This window comes from Taudactylus pleione, unplaced genomic scaffold (genome assembly GCF_031769625.1).
Source record: "Taudactylus pleione unplaced genomic scaffold, aTauple2 ptg001394l, whole genome shotgun sequence".
In the NCBI taxonomy this organism is placed as follows: domain Eukaryota; kingdom Metazoa; phylum Chordata; class Amphibia; order Anura; family Myobatrachidae; genus Taudactylus; species Taudactylus pleione.
In genome coordinates, this window is record NW_028285794.1 from 255704 (window position 1) to 283702 (window position 27999).

Below are 27999 nucleotides of genomic sequence, written 5' to 3' on the forward strand. Positions count from 1 at the left end.
ACGGGAGAGCCTTCCTCTGCCTTCATGGTGAATCTTCATAAAGTGTTTGAAGCATGATAAGGGGCAGAGGGAACGGTTTGCAATTAAGGCCGCTACTGACAGGTGCCTGTATATCAGATCTGTGTAGGATCGTAGGTGTTACCCTACTGAAAAAGTGATATGTGTATTAAACTTTTCTAGACCGCCTTTGTTGCCCCACATGGGGAGAGTCTGTCCTCAGCCCCATGGCCTGTGAGATTGTAATTATCAAGCCTATTGTAGGAGACAGGACATTATGGCCAAGGTCTCCACATCTGCATTTCACTATTACAGCACATGTAGTAATGTATAAACACTGTACCCACCACAAACATCTGAAATAAAGACAACAATCCAGCAGCTGAAAGACCTGGATGCCGATACCACATCCGATAATCCAGTGTCACTGCAAAAAGCTGCGAGTAACTGGTATTCAAACAAAAAGAGGAACAGAACTCCTACTAGGTGGGGCACACCTTAAAGCATCTAAAACAGAACTTTTAATAAATCAGAATAAAAGGACTCAGGACAATGAGCAAAAAATTTTGTATAAATATACATCAGACAGACAACAAAAATAGACAACACAACAGTGAGAGTATTATATGTCAAAATAGTGTATAACGTGAATGTGGAAATAACTCAGTGTATATCCACTTAAGGTGAATATCGGCGACAATATATTTAACAAACATAAAATCAATTAGAGTGAAACAACACAAATTAAAATTCACCATGTGATAGACCTAGTTTAGCATAATGGCATATTTTAATAATTAATGAGGCATCCCTCAATATACTGGGAAGGCAAAAATAATTGCTGGATAATAGCTAGAAAGGAAATATAGAGATGTGCACTTAGATACTGTGAGGTCTGCTTTCACCAGTCATGTAAACATCAGACTGGTGATGAGAGCTCCGCGTACTGGCACATGAAAACTACTAGCAGGCTGTTTCTGCTGCCAGCGGCGACTACGAGTCTCAGACCCTGTTGCCAAGCAGCGCAAGAGCCGAACACCCCGCAGCATTATTAATATTTGTTATTGTTCCACTGATTTGTTGTTCTATGTGTCTCTCTATGTATATTTTTTCAGTTTTGTCTTTTCTAATTCATTGAATGTACTGGGGAAATATTACAATCTTCCATCATGTGATACTATGTCCGTTTCAATGAGGCAATTTAGACTCCACATATAATTTAGAATCTCAGCCATCAATCAAACAAATCTATCCAATTAGCAGTAACCAGGAAGTATTTATTCCCTGTTCACAAGCCGTACAATGGGCTTCCTCTGAGAAAGCCCCCGGCGAAACGCGCGTCAGGCACCGCTCACGGGGTACCTCTGTGCGCACAGGGGACCCCCTGCACCTTTAGACTGAGACAACACTGGGAATCTCCTCTGACAGGTACCTTTTTGTACCTCAGTATTCTCTCACCAGCTGCTGCGGGGTGTTCGGCTCTTGCAAATATATACACAAAAAACCAGCGCTGAATAAGATGGACGGTGTAATATAAACCACAAAGTTTTATTTAAAAACAGAAATACCTCAAATAAAAAATGAATGAATAAAAAGTTCACAATAGAACAAGATGAATGAATGTCTGTTCCTGTGTAATAAACAGCTGGACCTAGGACAACCTCCAATACGTCCCATACAGATGAATAGATATATGAAGGCAACACTCAATTACCATGAGGTGGTGTGTAAGTCACCAGCACAGTCCTTAGCATTCCAGATGCAGCACTATGTGAGCTGTGTAATCAATCCACAAGGAAAGTACCAGTATATGCCAAAGGGGTCCAGGAGGGGTAGAGAAGAGTCCAAATTATAGTCCAGCAGTTTCACAGGAGTACAGAGGGGTCTCAACGCGTTTCACTGGGTAAAGAAGACCACCCAGCATCTTCAGGAGTAGCTCTTGCGCTGCTTAGCAACAGGGTCTGAGACTCGTAGTCGCCGCTGGCAGCAGAAACAGCCTGCTAGTAGTTTTCATGTGCCAGTACGCGGAGCTCTCATCACCAGTCTGATGTTTACATGACTGGTGAAAGCAGACCTCACAGTATCTAAGTGCACATCTCTATATTTCCTTTCTAGCTATTATCCAGCAATTATTTTTGCCTTCCCAGTATATTGAGGGATGCCTCATTAATTATTAAAATATGCCATTATGCTAAACTAGGTCCATCACATGGTGCATTTTAATTTGTGTTGTTTCACTCTAATTGATTTTATGTTTGTTAAATATATTGTCGCCGATATTCACCTTAAGTGGATATACACTGAGTTATTTCCACATTCACGTTACACACTATTTTGACATATAATACTCTCACTGTTGTGTTGTCTATTTTTGTTGTCTGTCTGATGTATATTTATACATCATTTTTTGCTCATTGTCCTGAGACCTTTTATTCTGATTTATTAAAAGTTCTGTTTTAGATGCTTTAAGGTGTGCCCCACCTAGTAGGAGTTCTGTTCCTCTTCCTTTTCTTTGCATACTTATCTTCTCCTAGGGTGCACCCTTATTATTATCTTTTGCGACATTGTGTCATAATATTAAACAACGTTGTGTAGTCTTTATCGGTCAATTTTGACCTTATATTAATATTCAATTGCAACTTTTTGTTATCCTGGTGCGGTGTATATTTTCATCCCTTTTTTCTTTTTTTCATGTCTTGATTGATGAGTAACTGGTATGGTCATGTGACTGAGCGTTATTACACTACAAACCCGTCCTATGACAAAAAGCTAAAATTCTCTCCAGTATAAATCCCCTTTATTAAATCCACTTTTAAACCATCCTGTCTGCAGATAAAAAACATTAAGACACACAGCGCAAATCCAGCCAGGTGCGTGATGGGAACACGGTGACTGGAGCAGGACAGTCTGGTTTGTACTTCTAAAGAATTGCATGAAACAGATAAAATCCCATCTTTAAATCTGAGTCTCTTACAGTAATTTACAAGAATCCATTAAGTGCAATTATCAGGGTAACAGGTCTCCAGCGTTCTACGGTCTATAATCCGGCCCCCTCCACTCACCCACTGCCCGTTTCTTCCCTAACCTGTCTATACCTCTGTAGCATTTCTGGCTATTCCAAGATTAAAACAAACAAACTATGTATATGAATGAGATGATAATCGCGCTGCATGACCCCCACAGTCTCATGGACCCCTTTCATGCAGAAGATCAGCGTTGCTCCTGCAGAGGACATTATTGGTTATGGGCACATGGCAATAGGAGGCCTCATCGCACTTCTCCAATCTTGACCTGTATACACAAAGTTTCCTATTTATGTTAAATCTATTTGTCCTTATTTAGGTGAGCGCAGCGCAGTATCAAAACGTCTGAGAAAGTTGGTAAGTGCAGAGGCCTCATTGCCTCCTCTTGGGGAATCCTCCACCAGCTGAATCATAGGAGGTTCCGGGCTTTTCAAACTTCCTCTCCTTTGGAAAATTCCTCCCAGACTGAATGAATTTGGGGATCCTGATGTTGGAGAAGTGGGGTCCTTGGGTGAACTATCTGTAGTCCGAGATGTCAGGACTCTGCTAAGGGAACCAGTTTTGGGGGTACATGGAGAAGGGTAGGAAACAGCCTCAGATTCAACATCTTGGGAAGAATATTGTTTACAATGTTCAGTTGGGGAGGTAAGACGGATTGACTGCATGGTCATTGCCCCTTTGTAAGGGAGGCAGGCAAGTGTGTGCCTTCTGTTCATTTTGCCTGGGGTTTCTGGATGTCCACCCCCTGTGCCATCCTCCCGTGGTCTCCTCAACCCTTGGCTTGGCTTATGGTCCAGAACATGATCATCCTCCTCATGGATAGGCTCTGCAGCAATGTTGACTGTGGCACTGATGGGGGATCTGGGTGTTAAACCACTTGGGGGAGAGGCGTTAAGAACCTCAGTAGAGTAGCTGCGTGGAAGCGGGCGTGGGCCCCTCATTGAGCGCCCTCTTCGGGGAAGCCGAAGCAGCAGAAATTCCAATTCCACATCCTGAAGGTCTTTGTCTTGTGAGGAACAACTGGCTATTGAGCGACGTTTTTCCAGGCGTTCCTTCCGATGCTCAGCCTTCTCACGGTCTTTGTTGTCCTGCACAGAGGAACATTGCGAATTAGTCAAAACAGAAATCAGGCATGGGTAGGAATAAACATGAGAGCACAAATATACACATGAAAACAATAAACCTCAGCCAAATTAGAAGACCCACATATGTATAAATTGAGAACAAGGTCTATGGTCTTGTGTTTTCATTTGTTTCTATATTTTGTACTAAGCATTTTAAATAGCTTTCCAGGGAATCTTCTCTGATCCCGAGCGTAGCATAACTAGGGGCTCATGAGTGTTCACATTCTACATGGCAGTGGACAAATCCCTAATCAGATGTGGATACAGCCCCAGCTACTGCTGGTGACCAATCTTAGATCAGCCACTGCCATCATGGTGAGTGCAGGACACGGAACATAGGACCTCATTCAGAGCCGGTCGCACAGAGCGTGCGGTCGGTCTGAATGAGGGGAGGACGTCTTGAATTTTCAAGACGTCCTCCTTTGCGGTGGTAAGGCTGTGGGTTAACACCCACAGCCTTACGACCGCCTAAGGTGATGGTCGCGATGGTCAAGACCATCGCGACCATGGGGGCTTACGACGAGACCCTAGGGTAGGGTCTCCCTTGTCGTAAGCCAGGGAGAGCTTTCGGCTCTGTCTGAGCCGGAAGCTCTCCACTGACATCACTAGTGATGTCAGTGGGGCCGCCCCCAAACGGTAGGCGCTCCCATGGGAACGCCCCCGTTTGGGCTGCCATTCCCCGGCCCTCCTTCCAAACGGGGCGAGCTGTCAATCAACATCGACAGCTCGCCCCCTTTGGATCGAGACCCGATACGACTGGCGATGTCGGTCGTAGCGGGTCTCACGCATGCGCACGACGGCGCCGTCGTGCGCATGCTCTGTGGGGGGCCATCGACCCGGGCCGAGCGCATCGGCGCTAACGACCGGGTCTCAATGACCCCCAGAGTCCCTGATTCAGGGCCGGTCTGAATCAGGGCCGGTCTTTTTTTTTTTTTTTTTTTTAGAACGGCCTCCTGGCGGCTCGCATAGCTGCGGGTGGCCACCCACAGCTATAGTGAGCGGCCAGGAAGATGGTCGCGATGGTCAAGACCAACGCGACCATCAGGCTTGCGACGAGACCCTTGTGGTAGGGTCTCGTTGCCGCAATCCCCAGAGTGTCAAACCGTAACGCAGGTGTCCTAAGGCGAGGTCAGGGAGGACAGAAACCTCCTGTGGAGCAGAAGGGTGTGATGTCAATGGGGCCGCCCCCAGACGGTAGGCGTTCTCATGGGAACGCCTCCGTCTGGGCAGCCACCCCCCAGCCCGCCCACCAAAGGGGGCATGCTGTCAATCGACATCGACAGCACGCCCCCTTTGGTGCGAGACCCGGAGCGACGTCTTGCCCATCGCAATCCGCATGCGCACGACGGATCCGGCTCTGAATCAGGCCCAGAGTCACTGCCATCATGGTGAGTGCAGGACACGGTACAGAGCTATATCAGTCACTGCCATCATGGTGAGTGCAGGACACGGTACAGAGCTATATCAGTCACTGCCATCATGGTGAGTGCAGGACACGGTACAGAGCTATATCAGTCACTGCCATCATGGTGAGTGCAGGACACGGTACGGAGCTATATCAGTCACTGCCATCATGGTGAGTGCAGGACACGGTACGGAGCTATATCAGTCACTGCCATCATGGTGAGTGCAGGACACGGTACGGAGCTATATCAGTCACTGCCATCATGGTGAGTGCAGGACACGGTACGGAGCTATATCAGTCACTGCCATCATGGTGAGTGCAGGACACGGTACGGAGCTATATCAGTCACTGCCATCATGGTGAGTGCAGGACACGGTACGGAGCTATATCAGTCACTGCCATCATGGTGAGTGCAGGACACGGTACGGAGCTATATCAGTCACTGCCATCATGGTGAGTGCAGGACACGGTACGGAGCTATATCAGTCACTGCCATCATGGTGAGTGCAGGACACGGTACGGAGCTATATCAGTCACTGCCATCATGGTGAGTGCAGGACACGGTACGGAGCTATATCAGTCACTGCCATCATGGTGAGTGCAGGACACGGTACGGAGCTATATCAGTCACTGCCATCATGGTGAGTGCAGGGCACGGTACAGAGCTTTATCAGTCACTGCCATCATGGTGAGTGCAGGGCACGGTACAGAGCTATATCAGTCACTGCCATCATGGTGAGTGCAGGACACGGTACAGAGCTATATCAGTCACTGCCATCATGGTGAGTGCAGGACACGGTACAGAGCTATATCAGTCACTGCCATCATGGTGAGTGCAGAACACGGTACAGAGCTATATCAGTCACTGCCATCATGGTGAGTGCAGGACACGGTACAGAGCTATATCAGTCACTGTCATCATGGTGAGTGCAGGACACAGTACAGAGCTATATCAGTCACTGCCATCATGGTGAGTGCAGGACACGGTACAGAGCTATATCAGTCACTACCATCATGGTGAGTGCAGGGCACAGAACAGAGCTATATCAGTCACTGCCATCATGGTGAGTGCAGGGCACGGTACAGAGCTATATCAGTCACTGCCATCATGGTGAGTGCAGGGCACGGTACAGAGCTATATCAGTCACTGCCATCATGGTGAGTGCAGGACACGGTACAGAGCTATATCAGTCACTACCATCATGGTGAGTGCAGGACACGGTACAGAGCTATATCAGTCACTGCCATCATGGTGAGTGCAGGACACGGTACAGAGCTATATCAGTCACTGCCATCATGGTGAGTGCAGGACACGGTACAGAGCTATATCAGTCACTACCATCATGGTGAGTGCAGGACACGGTACAGAGCTATATCAGTCACTGACATCATGGTGAGTGCAGGACACGGTACAGAGCTATATCAGTCACTGCCATCATGGTGAGTGCAGGACACAGTACAGAGCTATATCAGTCACTGCCATCATGGTGAGTGCAGGACACAGTACAGAGCTATATCAGTCACTGCCATCATGGTGAGTGCAGGACACAGTACAGAGGTATATCAGTCACTGCCATCATGGTGAGTGCAGGACACAGTACAGAGCTATATCAGTCACTGCCATCATGGTGAGTGCAGGACACAGTACAGAGGTATATCAGTCACTGCCATCACGGTGAGTGCAGGACACAGTACAGAGCTATATCAGTCACTGCCATCATGGTGAGTGCAGGACACAGTACAGAGCTATATCAGTCACTGCCATCACGGTGAGTGCAGGACACAGTACAGAGCTATATCAGTCACTGCCATCACGGTGAGTGCAGGAAACAGTACAGAGCTATCTCAGTCACTGCCATCATGGTGAGTGCAGGACACAGTACAGAGCTATATCAGTCACTGCCATCACGGTGAGTGCAGGAAACAGTACAGAGCTATCTCAGTCACTGCCATCATGGTGAGTGCAGGACACAGTACAGAGCTATATCAGTCACTGCCATCACGGTGAGTGCAGGACACAGTACAGAGCTATCTCAGTCACTGCCATCATGGTGAGTGCAGGACACAGTACAGAGCTATATCAGTCACTGCCATCACGGTGAGTGCAGGACACAGTACAGAGCTATATCAGTCACTGCCATCACGGTGAGTGCAGGACACAGTACAGAGCTATATCAGTCACTGCCATCACGGTGAGTGCAGGACACAGTACAGAGCTATATCAGTCACTGCCATCACGGTGAGTGCAGGACACAGTACAGAGCTATATCAGTCACTGCCATCATGGTGAGTGCAGGACACAGTACAGAGCTATATCAGTCACTGCCATCACGGTGAGTGCAGGACACAGTACAGAGCTATATCAGTCACTGCCATCATGGTGAGTGCAGGAAACAGTACAGAGCTATCTCAGTCACTGCCATCATGGTGAGTGCAGGACACAGTACAGAGCTGGAGGACTTATTCACCTGAAGAGCAGACAGGAACTTAGCACAGAAAGTTGTAAAGACCAAACACATCTCTTCTAGCCGAAATGTAGAGTCATCCTCACAGAAATAGTTCATCAGGGCACGACGAGCATCTCGCATACTCTGCATGGAGCAAAGCACCTCACACAGCTCCACCTCTGCAACCTGAGAGAGAGAGAGAGAGAGTCAGTGATCCCTACACAGATCTAGCGACAGTAAATCCCTATACATCTCCAATAATATATAAGAGAGAGGCATCCCTATACAGCTCCACTATATATATATATAAGAAAGACACATCCCTATATAGCTTCACTATATACAAGAGAGAGACATCCCTATACAGCTCCATTATATATAAGAGAGAGACATCCCTATACAGCTCCACTATATATAAGAGAGAGACATCCCTATACAGCTCCACTATATATAAGAGAGAGACATCCCTATACAGCTCCACTATATATAAGAGAGAGACATCCCTATACAGCTCCACTATATATAAGAGAGAGACATCCCTATACAGCTTCACTATATATAAGAGAGAGACATCCCGATACAGCTCCACTATATATATAAGACACATCCCTATATAGCTTCACTATATATAAGAGAGAGACATCCCTATACAGCTCCAATAATATATAAGAGAGACATCCCTATACAGCTCCACTATATATAAGAAACATCCCTATACAGCTCCACTATAGTATATACAAGAGAGAGACATCCCTATACAGCTCCACTATATACAAGAGAGAGACATCCATATACAGCTCCACTATATATAAGAGAAAGACATCCCTATACAGCTCCACTATATACAAGAGAGACATCCCTATACAGCTCCTCTATATATAAGAGAGAGACATCCCTATATAGCTTCACTATATATAAGAGAAAGACATCCCTATACAGCTCCACTATATACAAGAGAGACATCCCTATACAGCTCCTCTATATATAAGAGAGAGACATCCCTATACAGCTCCTCTATATATAAGAGAGAGACATCCCTATATAGCTTCACTATATATAAGAGAAAGACATCCCTATACAGCTCCACTATATACAAGAGAGACATCCCTATACAGCTCCACTATATATAAGAGACATCCCTATACAGCTCCACTATATACAAGAGACATCCCTATACAGCTCCACTATATATAAGAGACATCCCTATACAGCTCCACTATATATAAGAGAGACATCCCTATACAGCTCCACTAAATATGAGAGAGAGACATCCCTATACAGCTCCACTATATATAAGAGACATCCCTATGCAGCTCCACTATATATAAGAGACATCCCTATACAGCTCCACTATATATGAGAGAGAGAGAGACATCCCTATACAGCTCCACTATATATAAAAGAGAGACATCCCTATACAGCTCCACTATATATAAGAGAGAGACATCCCTATACAGCTCCACTATATATAAGAGAGAGACATCCCTATACAGCTCCACTATACATAAGAGAGACATCCCTATACAGCTCCACCATATATAAGAGAGAGACATCCCTATACAGCTCCAATAATATATAAGAGAGACATCCCTATACAGCTCCACTATATAAAACAAACATCCCTATACAGCTCCACTATATACAAGAGAGAGACATCCCTATACAGCTCCACTATATACAAGAGAGAGACATCCCTATACAGCTCCAATAATATATAAGAGAGAGACATCCCTATACAGCTCCAATAATATATAAGAGAGAGACATCCCTATACAACTCCACTATATATGAGAGAGAGACATCCCTATACAGCTCCACTATATATGAGAGACATCCCTATACAGCTCCAATAATATATAAGAGAGAGACATCCCTATACAACTCCACTATATATGAGAGAGAGACATCCCTATACAGCTCCACTATATATGAGAGACATCCCTATACAGCTCCACTAGATATAAGAGAGACATCCCTATACAGCTCCACTAGATATAAGAGAGAGACATCCCTATACAGCTCCACTATATATGAGAGACATCCCTATACAGCTCCACTATATATAAGAGACATCCCTATATAGCTCCACAATATATAAGAGAGAGACATCCCTATACAGCTCCACTATATATAAGAGAGAGAGACATCCCTATACAGCTCCACTATATATAAGAGACATCCGTATGCAGCACCACTATATATAAGAGACATCCCTATACAGCTCCACTATATATAAGAGACATCCCTATAAAGCTCCACTATATATAAGAGACATCCCTATACAGCTCCACTATATATCAGAGAGAGACATCCCTATACAGCTCCACTATATATGAGAGACATCCCTATACAGCTCCACTATATATGAGAGACATCCCTATACAGCTCCACTATATATAAGAGAGACATCCCTATACAGCTCCACTATATATGAGAGACATCCCTATACAGCTCCACTATATATATATATATATATATATATATATATATATATATATATATGAGAGAGACATCCCTGTATAGCTCTACTAATATATAAGAGAGAGACACATCCCTATACAGCTCCACTATATGAGAGAGAGAGACATCCCTATACAGCTCCACTAAAAGAGAGAGACATCCCTATACAGCTCCACTATATCTAAGAGAGAGAGACATCCCTATACAGCTCCACTATATATAAGAGAGACATCCCTATACAGCTCCAGTATATATAAGAGACATCCCTATACAGCTCCACTATATATAAGAGACACATCCCTGTATAGCTCTACTAGATATAAGAGAGAGACATCCCTATACAGCTCCACTATATATAAGAGAGAGACATCCCTATGCAGCTCCACTATATATAAGAGACATCCCTATACAGCTCCACTATATATGAGAGAGAGAGAGATATCCCTATACAGCTCCACTATGAGAGAGAGCCATCACTTTACAGATCCACTATGAGAGACATCCCTATACAGCTCCACTATATATAAGAGAGACATCCCTATACAGCTCCACTATATATAAGAGACATCCCTATACAGCTCCACTATATATAAGAGACATCCCTATACCGCTCCACTATATATAAGAGAGAGACATCCCTATACAGCTCCACTATATATAAGAGACATCCCTATACAGCTCCACTATATATAAGAGACATCCCTATACAGCTCCACTATATATAAGAGACATACCTATACAGCTCCACTATATATAAGAGAGACATCCCTATACAGCTCCACTATATATAAGAGAGACATCCCTATACAGCTCCACTATAAGAGAGAGACATCCCTATACAGCTCCACTATATATAAGAGAGAGACATCCCTATACAGCTCCACTATATATAAGAGACATCCCTATACAGCTCCACTATATATGAGAGACATCCCTATACAGCTCCACTATATATAAGAGAGAGACATCCCTATACAGCTCCACTATGTATGAGAGACATCCCTATACAGCTCCACTATATATAAGAGAGAGACATCCCTATACAGCTCCACTATATATAAGAGACATCCCTATACAGCTCCACTATATATAAGAGACATACCTATACAGCTCCACTATATATAAGAGAGACATCCCTATACAGCTCCACTATATATAAGAGAGACATCCCTATACAGCTCCACTATAAGAGAGAGACATCCCTATACAGCTCCACTATATGAGAGAGAGAGCCATCACTATACAGCTCCACAATATATAAGAGACATCCCTATACAGCTCCACTATATATAAGAGACATCCCTATACAGCTCCACTATATATAAGAGACATCCCTATACAGCTCCACAATATATAAGAGACACATCCCTGTATAGCTCTACTAGATATAAGAGAGAGACATCCCTATACAGCTCCACTAAATATAAATATATATATATATACATATATAAATATGAGAGAGAGAGAGAGACATCCCTATACAGCTCCACTATATATAAGAGAGACATCCCTATACAGCTCCACTATATATAAGAGACATCCCTATACAGCTCCACAATATATAAGAGACACATCCCTGTATAGCTCTACTAGATATAAGAGAGAGACATCCCTATACAGCTCCACTATATATAAGAGAGAGAGACATCCCTATACAGCTCCACTATATATGAAAGAGAGAGACATCCCTATACAGCTCCACTATATATAAGAGAGACATCCCTATACAGCTCCACTATATATAAGAGAGAGACATCCCTATACAACTCCACTATATATAAGAGAGAGACATCCCTATACAACTCCACTATATATGAGAGAGAGACATCCATATACAGCTCCACTATATATGAGAGACATCCCTATACAGCTCCACTAGATATAAGAGAGAGACATCCCTATACAGCTCCACTAGATATAAGAGAGAGAGACATCCCTATACAGCTCCACTATGAGAGAGAGACATCCCTATACAGCTCCACTATAAATAAGAGAGAGAGACATCCCTATACAGTTCCACTATATATGAGAGATATCCCTATACAGCTCCACTATATATGAGAAATCCCTATACAGCTCCACTATATATAAGAGACATCCCTATAGAGCTCCACTATATATAAGAGATCTCTATGCAGCTCCACTATATATAAGATACATCCCTATACAGCTCCACTATATATAAGAGATCTCTATGCAGCTCCACTATATATAAGATACATCCCTATACAGCTCCACTATATATAAGAGACATCCCTATACAGCTCCACTATATATAAGAGACATCCCTATACAGGTCCACTATATATGAGAAAGAGACATCCCTATACAGCTCCACTATATATAAGAGACATCCCTATACAGCTCCACTATATATAAGAGAGACATCCCTATACAGCTCCACTATATATAAGAGACATCCCTATACAGCTCCACTATATATGAGATACATCGCTATACAGCTCCACTATATATAAGAGAGAGACATCCCTATACAGCTCCACTATATATAACAGAGAGACATCCCTATACAACTCCACTATGAGAGAGAGACATCCATATACAGCTCCACTGTATATGAGAGACATCCCTATACAGCTCCACTAGATATAAGAGAGAGACATCCCTATACAGCTCCACTAGATATAAGAGAGAGAGACATCCCTATACAGCTCCACTATGAGAGAGAGACATCCCTATACAGCTCCACTATATATGAGAGACATCCCTATACAGCTCCACTATATATGAGACATCCCTATACAGCTCCACTATATATAAGAGACATCCCTATACAGCTCCACTATATATAGGAGAGAGACATCCCTATACAGCTCCACTATATATAAGAGAGAGAGACATCACTATGCAGCTCCACTATATATAAGAGACATCCCTATACAGCTCCACTATATATAAGAGACATCCCTATACAGCTCCACTATATATTAGAGAGAGACATCCCTATACAGCTCCACTATATATAAGAGACATCCCTATACAGCTCCACTATATATAAGAGAGACATCCCTATACATCTCCACTATATATAAGAGATATCCCTATACAGCTCCACTATATATAAGAGACATCCCTATACAGCTCCACTATATATGAGAGAGAGACATCCCTATACAGCTCCACTATATATAAGAGACATCCCGATACAGCTCCACTATATATAAGAGATCACTATACAGCTCCACTATATATAAGAGACATCCCTATACAGCTTCACTATATATAAGAGACATCCCTATACAGCTCCACTATATATAAGAGAGAGACATCCCTATACAGCTCCGCTATATATAAGAGAGACATCCCTATACAGCTCCACTATATAAAAAAGAGAGAGACATCCCTATACAGCTCCGCTATATATAAGAGAGACATCCCTATACAGCTCCACTATATAAAAAAGAGAGAGACATCCCTATATAGCTCCACTATATATAAAAGAGAGACATCCCTATACAGCTCCACTATATATAACAGAGAGACATACCTATACAACTCCACTATATATGAGAGAGAGACATCCCTATACAGCTCCACTATATATGAGAGACGTCCCTATACAGCTCCACTAGATATAAGAGAGAGACATCCCTATACAGCTACACTATTTATAAGAGACATCCCTATACAGCTCCACTATATATAAGAGAGACATCCCTATACAGCTCCACTATATATAAGAGACATCCCTATACAGCTCCACTATATATGAGATACATCCCTATACAGCTCCACTATATATAAGAGAGAGACATCCCTATACAGCTCCACTATATATGAGAGACATCCCTATACAGCTCCACTATATATGAGAGAGAGACTTCCCTATACAGCTCCACTATATATAAGAGAGACATACCTATACAGCTCCACTATAAGAGACATCCCTATACAGCTCCACTATATATGAGATACATCCCTATACAGCACCACTATATATAAGAGAGAGACATATATAGTGGAGCTGTATAGGGATGTCTCTCTCTTATATATAGTGGAGCTGTATAGGGATGTATCTCATATATAGTGGAGCTGTATAGGGATGTCTCTTATAGTGGAGCTGTATAGGGATGTCTCTCTTATATATAGTGGAGCTGTATAGGGATGTCTCTTATATATAGTGGAGCTGTATAGGGATAAGAGACATCCCTATACAGCTCCACTATATATAAGAGAGACATCCCTATACCGCTCCACTATATATAAGAGACATCCCTATACAGCTCCACTATATATAAGAGACATCCCTATACAGCTCCACTATATATGAGAGAGAGACATCCCTATACAGCTCCACTAGATATAAGAGACACATCCCTGTATAGCTCTACTAGATATAAGAGAGAGACATCCCTATACAGCTCCACTATATATAAGAGAGAGAGACATCCCTATACAGCTCCACTATATATGAAAGAGAGAGACATCCCTATACAGCTCCACTATATATAAGAGAGAGACATCCCTATACAACTCCACTATATATAAGAGAGAGACATCCCTATACAACTCCACTATATATGAGAGAGAGACATCCATATACAGCTCCACTATATATGAGAGACATCCCTATACAGCTCCACTAGATATAAGAGAGAGACATCCCTATACAGCTCCACTAGATATAAGAGAGAGAGACATCCCTATACAGCTCCACTATGAGAGAGAGACATCCCTATACAGCTCCACTATAAATAAGAGAGAGAGACATCCCTATACAGTTCCACTATATATGAGAGATATCCCTATACAGCTCCACTATATATGAGACATCCCTATACAGCTCCACTATATATAAGAGACATCCCTATAGAGCTCCACTATATATAAGAGATCTCTATGCAGCTCCACTATATATAAGATACATCCCTATACAGCTCCACTATATATAAGAGATCTCTATGCAGCTCCACTATATATAAGATACATCCCTATACAGCTCCACTATATATAAGAGACATCCCTATACAGCTCCACTATATATAAGAGACATCCCTATACAGGTCCACTATATATGAGAAAGAGACATCCCTATACAGCTCCACTATATATAAGAGACATCCCTATACAGCTCCACTATATATAAGAGAGACATCCCTATACAGCTCCACTATATATAAGAGACATCCCTATACAGCTCCACTATATATGAGATACATCGCTATACAGCTCCACTATATATAAGAGAGAGACATCCCTATACAGCTCCACTATATATAACAGAGAGACATCCCTATACAACTCCACTATGAGAGAGAGACATCCCTATACAGCTCCACTGTATATGAGAGACATCCCTATACAGCTCCACTAGATATAAGAGAGAGACATCCCTATACAGCTCCACTAGATATAAGAGAGAGAGACATCCCTATACAGCTCAACTATGAGAGAGAGACATCCCTATACAGCTCCACTATATATGAGAGACATCCCTATACAGCTCCACTATATATAAGAGACATCCCTATACAGCTCCACTATATATGAGATACATCGCTATACAGCTCCACTATATATAAGAGAGAGACATCCCTATACAGCTCCACTATATATAACAGAGAGACATCCCTATACAACTCCACTATGAGAGAGAGACATCCATATACAGCTCCACTGTATATGAGAGACATCCCTATACAGCTCCACTAGATATAAGAGAGAGACATCCCTATACAGCTCCACTAGATATAAGAGAGAGAGACATCCCTATACAGCTCCACTATGAGAGAGAGACATCCCTATACAGCTCCACTATATATGAGAGACATCCCTATACAGCTCCACTATATATGAGACATCCCTATACAGCTCCACTATATATAAGAGACATCCCTATACAGCTCCACTATATATAGGAGAGAGACATCCCTATACAGCTCCACTATATATAAGAGAGAGAGACATCACTATGCAGCTCCACTATATATAAGAGACATCCCTATACAGCTCCACTATATATAAGAGACATCCCTATACAGCTCCACTATATATTAGAGAGAGACATCCCTATACAGCTCCACTATATATAAGAGACATCCCTATACAGCTCCACTATATATAAGAGAGACATCCCTATACATCTCCACTATATATAAGAGATATCCCTATACAGCTCCACTATATATAAGAGACATCCCTATACAGCTCCACTATATATGAGAGAGAGACATCCCTATACAGCTCCACTATATATAAGAGACATCCCGATACAGCTCCACTATATATAAGAGATCACTATACAGCTCCACTATATATAAGAGACATCCCTATACAGCTTCACTATATATAAGAGACATCCCTATACAGCTCCACTATATATAAGAGAGAGACATCCCTATACAGCTCCGCTATATATAAGAGAGACATCCCTATACAGCTCCACTATATAAAAAAGAGAGAGACATCCCTATACAGCTCCGCTATATATAAGAGAGACATCCCTATACAGCTCCACTATATAAAAAAGAGAGAGACATCCCTATATAGCTCCACTATATATAAAAGAGAGACATCCCTATACAGCTCCACTATATATAACAGAGAGACATACCTATACAACTCCACTATATATGAGAGAGAGACATCCCTATACAGCTCCACTATATATGAGAGACGTCCCTATACAGCTCCACTAGATATAAGAGAGAGACATCCCTATACAGCTACACTATTTATAAGAGACATCCCTATACAGCTCCACTATATATAAGAGAGACATCCCTATACAGCTCCACTATATATAAGAGACATCCCTATACAGCTCCACTATATATGAGATACATCCCTATACAGCTCCACTATATATAAGAGAGAGACATCCCTATACAGCTCCACTATATATGAGAGACATCCCTATACAGCTCCACTATATATGAGAGAGAGACTTCCCTATACAGCTCCACTATATATAAGAGAGACATACCTATACAGCTCCACTATAAGAGACATCCCTATACAGCTCCACTATATATGAGATACATCCCTATACAGCACCACTATATATAAGAGAGAGACATATATAGTGGAGCTGTATAGGGATGTCTCTCTCTTATATATAGTGGAGCTGTATAGGGATGTATCTCATATATAGTGGAGCTGTATAGGGATGTCTCTTATAGTGGAGCTGTATAGGGATGTCTCTCTTATATATAGTGGAGCTGTATAGGGATGTCTCTTATATATAGTGGAGCTGTATAGGGATAAGAGACATCCCTATACAGCTCCACTATATATAAGAGAGACATCCCTATACCGCTCCACTATATATAAGAGACATCCCTATACAGCTCCACTATATATAAGAGACATCCCTATACAGCTCCACTATATATGAGAGAGAGACATCCCTATACAGCTCCACTAGATATAAGAGACACATCCCTGTATAGCTCTACTAGATATAAGAGAGAGACATCCCTATACAGCTCCACTATATATAAGAGAGAGAGACATCCCTATACAGCTCCACTATATATGAAAGAGAGAGACATCCCTATACAGCTCCACTATATATAAGAGAGAGACATCCCTATACAACTCCACTATATATAAGAGAGAGACATCCCTATACAACTCCACTATATATGAGAGAGAGACATCCATATACAGCTCCACTATATATGAGAGACATCCCTATACAGCTCCACTAGATATAAGAGAGAGACATCCCTATACAGCTCCACTAGATATAAGAGAGAGAGACATCCCTATACAGCTCCACTATGAGAGAGAGACATCCCTATACAGCTCCACTATAAATAAGAGAGAGAGACATCCCTATACAGTTCCACTATATATGAGAGATATCCCTATACAGCTCCACTATATATGAGACATCCCTATACAGCTCCACTATATATAAGAGACATCCCTATAGAGCTCCACTATATATAAGAGATCTCTATGCAGCTCCACTATATATAAGATACATCCCTATACAGCTCCACTATATATAAGAGACATCCCTATACAGCTCCACTATATATAAGAGACATCCCTATACAGGTCCACTATATATGAGAAAGAGACATCCCTATACAGCTCCACTATATATAAGAGACATCCCTATACAGCTCCACTATATATAAGAGAGACATCCCTATACAGCTCCACTATATATAAGAGACATCCCTATACAGCTCCACTATATATGAGATACATCGCTATACAGCTCCACTATATATAAGAGAGAGACATCCCTATACAGCTCCACTATATATAACAGAGAGACATCCCTATACAACTCCACTATGAGAGAGAGACATCCCTATACAGCTCCACTGTATATGAGAGACATCCCTATACAGCTCCACTAGATATAAGAGAGAGACATCCCTATACAGCTCCACTAGATATAAGAGAGAGAGACATCCCTATACAGCTCAACTATGAGAGAGAGACATCCCTATACAGCTCCACTATATATGAGAGACATCCCTATACAGCTCCACTATATATGAGACATCCCTATACAGCTCCACTATATATAAGAGACATCCCTATACAGCTCCACTATATATAGGAGAGAGACATCCCTATACAGCTCCACTATATATAAGAGAGAGAGACATCCCTATGCAGCTCCACTATATATAAGAGACATCCCTATACAGCTCCACTATATATAAGAGACATCCCTATACAGCTCCACTATATATTAGAGAGAGACATCCCTATACAGCTCCACTATATATAAGAGACATCCCTATACAGCTCCACTATATATAAGAGAGACATCCCTATACATCTCCACTATATATAAGAGATATCCCTATACAGCTCCACTATATATGAGAGAGAGACATCCCTATACAGCTCCACTATATATAAGAGACATCCCGATACAGCTCCACTATATATAAGAGATCACTATACAGCTCCACTATATATAAGAGACATCCCTATACAGCTTCACTATATATAAGAGACATCCCTATACAGCTCCACTATATATAAGAGAGAGACATCCCTATACAGCTCCGCTATATATAAGAGAGACATCCCTATACAGCTCCACTATATAAAAAAGAGAGAGACATCCCTATACAGCTCCGCTATATATAAAAGAGAGACATCCCTATACAGCTCCACTATATAAAAAAGAGAGAGACATCCCTATATAGCTCCACTATATATAAAAGAGAGACATCCCTATACAGCTCCACTATATATAACAGAGAGACATCCCTATACAACTCCACTATATATGAGAGAGAGACATCCCTATACAGCTCCACTATATATGAGAGACATCCCTATACAGCTCCACTAGATATAAGAGAGAGACATCCCTATACAGCTACACTATTTATAAGAGACATCCCTATACAGCTCCACTATATATAAGAGAGACATCCCTATACAGCTCCACTATATATAAGAGACATCCCTATACAGCTCCACTATATATGAGATACATCCCTATACAGCTCCACTATATATAAGAGAGAGACATCCCTATACAGCTCCACTATATATGAGAGACATCCCTATACAGCTCCACTATATATGAGAGAGAGACTTCCCTATACAGCTCCACTATATATAAGAGAGACATCCCTATACAGCTCCACTATAAGAGACATCCCTATACAGCTCCACTATATATGAGATACATCCCTATACAGCTCCACTATATATAAGAGAGAGACATCCCTATACAGCTCCACTATATATAAGAGACATCCCTATACAGCTCCACTATATATAAGAGAGACATCCCTATACCGCTCCACTATATATAAGAGACATCCCTATACAGCTCCACTATATATAAGAGACATCCCTATACAGCTCCACTATATATAAGAGACATCCCTATACAGCTCCACTATATATGAGAGAGAGACATCCCTATACAGCTCCACTAGATATAAGAGAGAGAGACATCCCTATACAGCTCCACTATGAGAGAGACATCCCTATACAGCTCCACTATATATAAGAGAGAGAGACATCCCTATACAGCTCCATTATATATGAGAGACATCCCTATACAGCTCCACTGTATATGAGACATCCCTATACAGCTCCACTATATATAAGAGACATCCCTATACAGCTCCACTATATATAAGAGAGAGACATCCCTATACAGCTCCACTATATATAACAGAGAGAGAAATCCCTATGCAGCTCCACTATATATAAGAGACATCCCTATACAACTCCACTATATATAAGAGACATCCCTATACAGCTCTACTATATATAAGAGACATCCCTATACAGCTCCACTATATATGAGAGACATCCCTATACAGCTCCACTATATATGAGAGACATCCCTATACAGCTCCACTATATATAAGAGAGACATCCCTATACAGCTCCACTATATATAAGAGACATCCCTATACAGCTCCACTATATATTAGGGACATCCCTATACAGCTCCACTATATATAAGAGAGAGACATCCCTATACAGCTCCAATATATATAAGAGACATCCCTATACAGCTCCACTATATATAAGAGAGAGACATCCCTATACAGCTCCACTATATGAGAGAGAGAGACATCCCTATACAGCTCCACTATAAGAGAGAGACATCCCTATACAGCTCCACTATATGAGAGAGAGAGCCATCCCTATACAGATCCACTATGAGAGAGAGACATCCCTATACAGCTCCACTATATATAAGAGAGACATCCCTATACAGCTCCACTATATATAAGAGAGACATCCCTATACAGCTCCACTATATATAAGAGACATCCCTATACAGCTCCACTATATATAAGAGAGACATCCCTATACAGCTCCACTATATATAAGAGACATCCCTATACAGCTCCACTATATATAAGAGACATCCCTATACAGCTCCACTATATATAAGAGACATCCCTATACAGCTCCACTATATATAAGAGACATCCCTATACAGCTCCACTATATATAAGAGAGAGAGACATCCCTATACAGCTCCACTATATATAAGAGAGAGAGACATCCCTATACAGCTCCACTATATATAAGAGACATCCCTAAGCAGCTCCACTATATATAAGCGACATCCCTATACAGCTCCACTATATATGAGAGAGAGAGACATCCCAATACAGCTCCACTATATATAACAGAGAGACATCCCTATACAACTCCAATATATATGAGAGAGAGACATCCCTATACAACTCCACTATATATGAGAGAGAGACATCCCTATACAACTCCACTATATATAAGAGAGAGACATCCCTATACAGCTCCACTATATATGAGAGAGAGACATCCCTATTCAGCTCCACTAGATATAAGAGAGAGACATCCCTATACAGCTCCACTAGATATAAGAGAGAGAGACATCCCTATACAGCTCCACTATGAGAGACATCCATATACAGCTCAACTACATATAAGAGAGAGAGACATCCCTATACAACTCCACTATATATAAGAGACATCCCTATACAGCTCCACTATATATAAGAGACACGTCCCTGTATAGCCCTACTAGATATAAGAGAGAGACATCCATATACAGCTCCTCCACTATATATATATATGAATATGAGAGAGAGAGAGACATCCCTATGCAGCTCCACTATATATAAGAGACATCCCTATACAGCTCCACTATATATGAGAGAGAGAGAGACATCCCTATACAGCTCCACTATAAAAGAGAGAGACATCCCTATACAGCTCCACTATATATAAGAGACATCCCTATACAGCTCCACTATATATAAGAGAGAGACATCCCTATACAGCTCCACTATATATAAGAGACATCCCTATACAGCTCCACTATATATAAGAGAGAGACATCCCTATACAGCTCCACTATATATAAGAGAGACATCCCTATACAGATCCACTATGAGAGACATCCCTATACAGCTCCACTATATATAAGAGACATCCCTATACCGCTCCACTATATATAAGAGACATCCCTATACAGATCCACTATGAGAGACATCCCTATACAGCTCCACTATATATAAGAGAGACATCCCTATACCGCTCCACTATATATAAGAGACATCCCTATACAGCTCCCCTATATATAAGAGACATCCCTATACAGCTCCACTATATATGAGAGAGAGACATCCCTATACAGCTCCACTATGAGAGAGACATCCCTATACAGCTCCACTATATATAAGAGAGAGAGACATCCCTATACAGCTCCACTAGATATAAGAGAGAGAGACATCCCTATACAGCTCCACTATGAGAGAGACATCCCTATACAGCTCCACTATATATAAGAGAGAGAGACATCCCTATACAGCTCCATTATATATGAGAGACATCCCTATACAGCTCCACTATATATGAGACATCCCTATACAGCTCCACTATATATAAGAGACATCCCTATACAGCTCCACTATATATAAGAGACATCCCTATACAGCTCCACTATATATAAGAGAGAGACATCCCTATACAGCTCCACTATATATAACAGAGAGAGAAATCCCTATGCAGCTCCACTATATATAAGAGACATCCCTATGCAGCTCCACTATATATAAGAGACATCCCTATACAGCTCCACTATATATGAGACATCCCTATACAGCTCTACTATATATAAGAGACATCCCTATACAGCTCCACTATATATGAGAGACATCCCTATACAGCTCCACTATATATAAGAGACATCCCTATACAGCTCCACTATATATATATAAGAGACATCCCTATACAGCTCCACTATATATAAGAGACATCCCAATACAGCTCCACTATATATAAGAGACATCCCTATACAGCTCCACTATATATAAGAGACATCCCTATACAGCCCCACTATATATGAGAGACATCCCTATACAGCTCCACTATATATAAGAGAGAGACATCCCTATACAGCTCCACTATATATAAGAGAGAGACATCCCTATACAGCTCAACAATATGTAAGAGAGAGATCCCTATACAGCTCCACTATGAGAGACATCCTTATACAGCTCCACTATAAGAGAGAGAGACATCCCTATACAGCTCCACTATATATAAGAGAGACATCCCTATACAGCTCCACTATATATAAGAGACATCCCTATACAGTTCCACTATATATAAGAGACACATCCCTGTATAGCTCTACTAGATATAAGAGAGAGACATCCCTATACAGCTCCACTAGATATAAGAGAGAGACATCCCTATACAGCTCCACTAGATATAAGAGAGAGAGACATCCCTATACAGCTCCACTATGAGAGAGAGACATCCCTATACAGCTCCACTAGATATAAGAGAGAGACATCCCTATACAGCTCAACTATATATAAGAGAGAGAGACATCCCTATACAGCTCCACTATATATAAGAGACATCCCTATACAGCGCCACTATATATAAGAGACACGTCCCTGTATAGCTCTACTAGATATAAGAGAGAGACATCCCTATACAGCTCCTCCACTATATCTATATATATATATATATATATATATATATATGAATATGAGAGAGAGAGAGAGAGAGAGAGAGAGACATCCCTGTACAGCTGCACTATATATCAGAGAGACATCCCTATACAGCTCCACTAGATATAAGAGAGAGAGACATCCCTATACAGCTCCACTATGAGAGAGACATCCCTATACAGCTCCACTATATATAAGAGAGAGAGACATCCCTATACAGCTCCATTATATATGAGAGACATCCCTATACAGCTCCACTATATATGAGACATCCCTATACAGCTCCACTATATATAAGAGACATCCCTATACAGCTCCACTATATATAAGAGAGAGACATCCCTATACAGCTCCACTATATATAACAGAGAGAGAAATCCCTATGCAGCTCCACTATATATAAGAGACATCCCTATGCAGCTCCACTATATATAAGAGACATCCCTATACAGCTCCACTATATATAAGAGACATCCCTATACAGCTCTACTATATATAAGAGACATCCCTATACAGCTCCACTATATATGAGAGACATCCCTATACAGCTCCACTATATATAAGAGACATCCCTATACAGCTCCACTATATATGAGAGAGAGAGAGAGAGAGAGAGAGACATCCCTATACAGCTCCACTATAAAAGAGAGAGACATCCCTATACAGCTCCACTATATATAAGAGAGACATCCCTATACAGCTCCACTATATATGAGAGACATCCCTATACAGCTCCACTATATATAAGAGACATCCCTATACAGCTCCACTATATATAAGAGACATCCCTATACAGCTCCACTATATATGAGAGACATCCCTATACAGCTCCACTATATAAAAGAGAGAAATCCCTATACAGCTCCTCTATATATAAGAGACATCCCTATACAGCTCCACTATATATAAGAGACATCCCTATACAGCTCCACTATATATAAGAGACATCCCTATACAGCTCCACTATATATAAGAGACATCCCTATACAGCTCCACTATATATAAGAGACATCCCTATACAGCTCCACTATATATAAGAGACATCCCTATACAGCTCCACTATATATAAGAGACATCCCTATACAGCTCCACTATATATAAGAGACATCCCAATACAGCTCCACTATATATAAGAGACATCCCTATACAGCTCCACTATATATAAGAGACATCCCTATACAGCTCCACTATATATGAGAGACATCCCTATACAGCTCCACTATATATAAGAGAGAGACATCCCTATACAGCTCCACTATATATAAGAGAGAGACATCCCTATACAGCTCAACAATATATAAGAGAGAGATCCCTATACAGCTCCACTATGAGAGACATCCTTATACAGCTCCACTATAAGAGAGAGAGACATCCCTGTATAGCTCTACTAGATATAAGAGAGAGACATCCCTATACAGCTCCACTAGATATAAGAGAGAGACATCCCTATACAGCTCCACTAGATATAAGAGAGAGAGACATCCCTATACAGCTCCACTATGAGAGAGAGACATCCCTATACAGCTCCACTAGATATAAGAGAGAGACATCCCTATACAGCTCAACTATATATAAGAGAGAGAGACATCCCTATACAGCTCCACTATATATAAGAGACATCCCTATACAGCTCCACTATATATAAGAGACACGTCCCTGTATAGCTCTACTAGATATAAGAGAGAGACATCCCTATACAGCTCCTCCACTATATATATATATATATATATATATATATATGAATATGAGAGAGAGAGAGAGAGACATCCCTGTACAGCTGCACTATATATCAGAAAGAGACATCCCTATACAGCTCCACTATATATGAGAGACATCCCTATACAGCTCCACTATATATGAGAGACATCCCTATACAGCTCCACTATATATAAGAGACATCCCTATACAGCTCTACTATATATAAGAGACATCCCTATACAGCTCCACTATATATGAGAGAGAGGCATCCCTATACAGCTCCACTATATATAAGAGACATCCCTATACAGCTCCACTATATATAAGAGACATCCCTATGCAGCTCCACTATATATGAGACATCCCTATGCAGCTCCACTATATATAAGAGACATCCCTATACAGCTCCACTATATATAAGAGACATCCCTATACAGCTCCACTATATATAAGAGACATCCCTATACAGCTCCACTATATACAAGAGACATCCCTATACAGCTCCACTATATATAAGAGACATCCCTATACAGCTCCACTATATATAAGAGAGAGAGAGACATCCCTCTACAGCTCCACTATATATAAGAGAGAGAGACATCCCTATACAGCTCCACTGTATAGAAGAGACATCCCTATGCAGCTCCACTTTATATAAGAGACATCCCTATACAGCTCCACTATATATGAGAGAGAGAGAGACATCCCTATACAGCTCCACTATATATGAAAGAGAGAGACATCCCTATACAGCTCCACTATATATAAGAGAGACATCCCTATACAGCTCCACTATATATAAGAGAGAGACATCCCTATACAACTCCACTATATATGAGAGAGAGACATCCATATACAGCTCCACTATCTATGAGAGACATCCCTATACAGCTCCACTAGATATAAGAGAGAGACATCCCTATACAGCTCCACTAGATATAAGAGAGAGAGACATCCCTATACAGCTCCACTATGAGAGAGAGACATCCCTATACAGCTCCACTATAAATAAGAGAGAGAGACATCACTATACAGCTCCACTATATATGAGAGATATCCCTATACAGCTTCACTATATATGAGACATCCCTATACAGCTCCACTATATATAAGAGACATCCCTATACAGCTCCACTATATATAAGAGAGAGACATCCCTATACAGCTCCACTATATATAAGAGAGAGAGACATCCCTATGCAGCTCCACTATATATAAGAGATCCCTATACAGCTCCACTATATATAAGAGACATCCCTATACAGCTCCACTATATATAAGAGCCATCCCTATACAGGTCCACTATATATGAGAAAGAGACATCCCTATACAGCTCCACTATATATAAGAGACATCCCTATACAGCTCCACTATATATAGGAGAGACATCCCTATACAGCTCTACTATATATAAAAGACATCCCTATACAGCTCCACTATATATGAGATACATCGCTATACAGCTCCACTATATATAAGAGAGAGACATCCCTATTCAGCTCCACTATATATAACAGAGAGACATCCCTATACAACTCCACTATGAGAGAGAGACATCCCTATACAGCTCCACTATATATGAGAGACATCCCTATACAGCTCCACTAGATATAAGAGAGAGACATCCCTATACAGCTCCACTAGATATAAGAGAGAGAGACATCCCTATACAGCTCCACTATGAGAGACATCCCTATACAGCTCCACTATAAATAAGAGAGAGAGACATCCCTATACAGCTCCACTATATATGAGAGACATCCCTATACAGCTCCACTATATATGAGACATCCCTATACAGCTCCACTATATATAAAAGACATCCCTATACAGCTCCACTATATATAAGAGAGAGACATCCCTATACAGCTCCACTATATATAAGAGAGACATCCCTATGCAGCTCCACTATATATAAGAGACATCCCTATACAGCTCCACTATATATAAGAGACATCCCTATACAGCTCCACTATATGAGAGAGAGACATCCCTATACAGCTCCACTATATATAAGAGACATCCCTATACAGCTCCACTATATATAAGAGAGACATCCCTATACATCTCCACTATATATAAGAGACATCCCTATACAGCTCCACTATATATAAGAGAGAGACATCCCTATACAGCTCCACTATATATGAGAGACATCCCTGTACAGCTCCACTATATATAAGAGAGAGACATCCCTATACAGCTCCACTATATATAAGAGACATCCCTATACAGCTCCACTATATATAAGAGAGAGACATCCCTATACAGATCCACTATATGAGAGAGACATCCCTATACAGCTCCACTATATGAGAGAGAGAGACATCCCTATACAGCTCCACTATATATAAGAGACATCCCTATACAGCTCCACTATATATAAGAGACATCCCTAAACAGCTCCACTATATA

At 41.4% G+C, this 27999-nt stretch overlaps 1 protein-coding gene across 1 annotated transcript in view; it reads right to left on the minus strand.

Moving 5' to 3' along the window:
* Positions 1 to 1458: 1458 nt before the first annotated feature.
* LOC148442753 (FH2 domain-containing protein 1-like) overlaps positions 1459 to 27999 on the minus strand; it is a 122698-nt gene continuing 96157 nt past the window's right edge. Inside the window, exons 11-12 of the mRNA XM_088463528.1 lie at positions 8018 to 8182; positions 1459 to 4108 (exon numbers count right to left, since the gene is read on the minus strand). Of these exons, the coding sequence (XP_088319654.1) occupies positions 3332 to 4108; positions 8018 to 8182 (942 nt within the window). The 3' untranslated portion in view covers positions 1459 to 3331. The remainder of the gene's footprint in view (positions 4109 to 8017; positions 8183 to 27999) is intronic.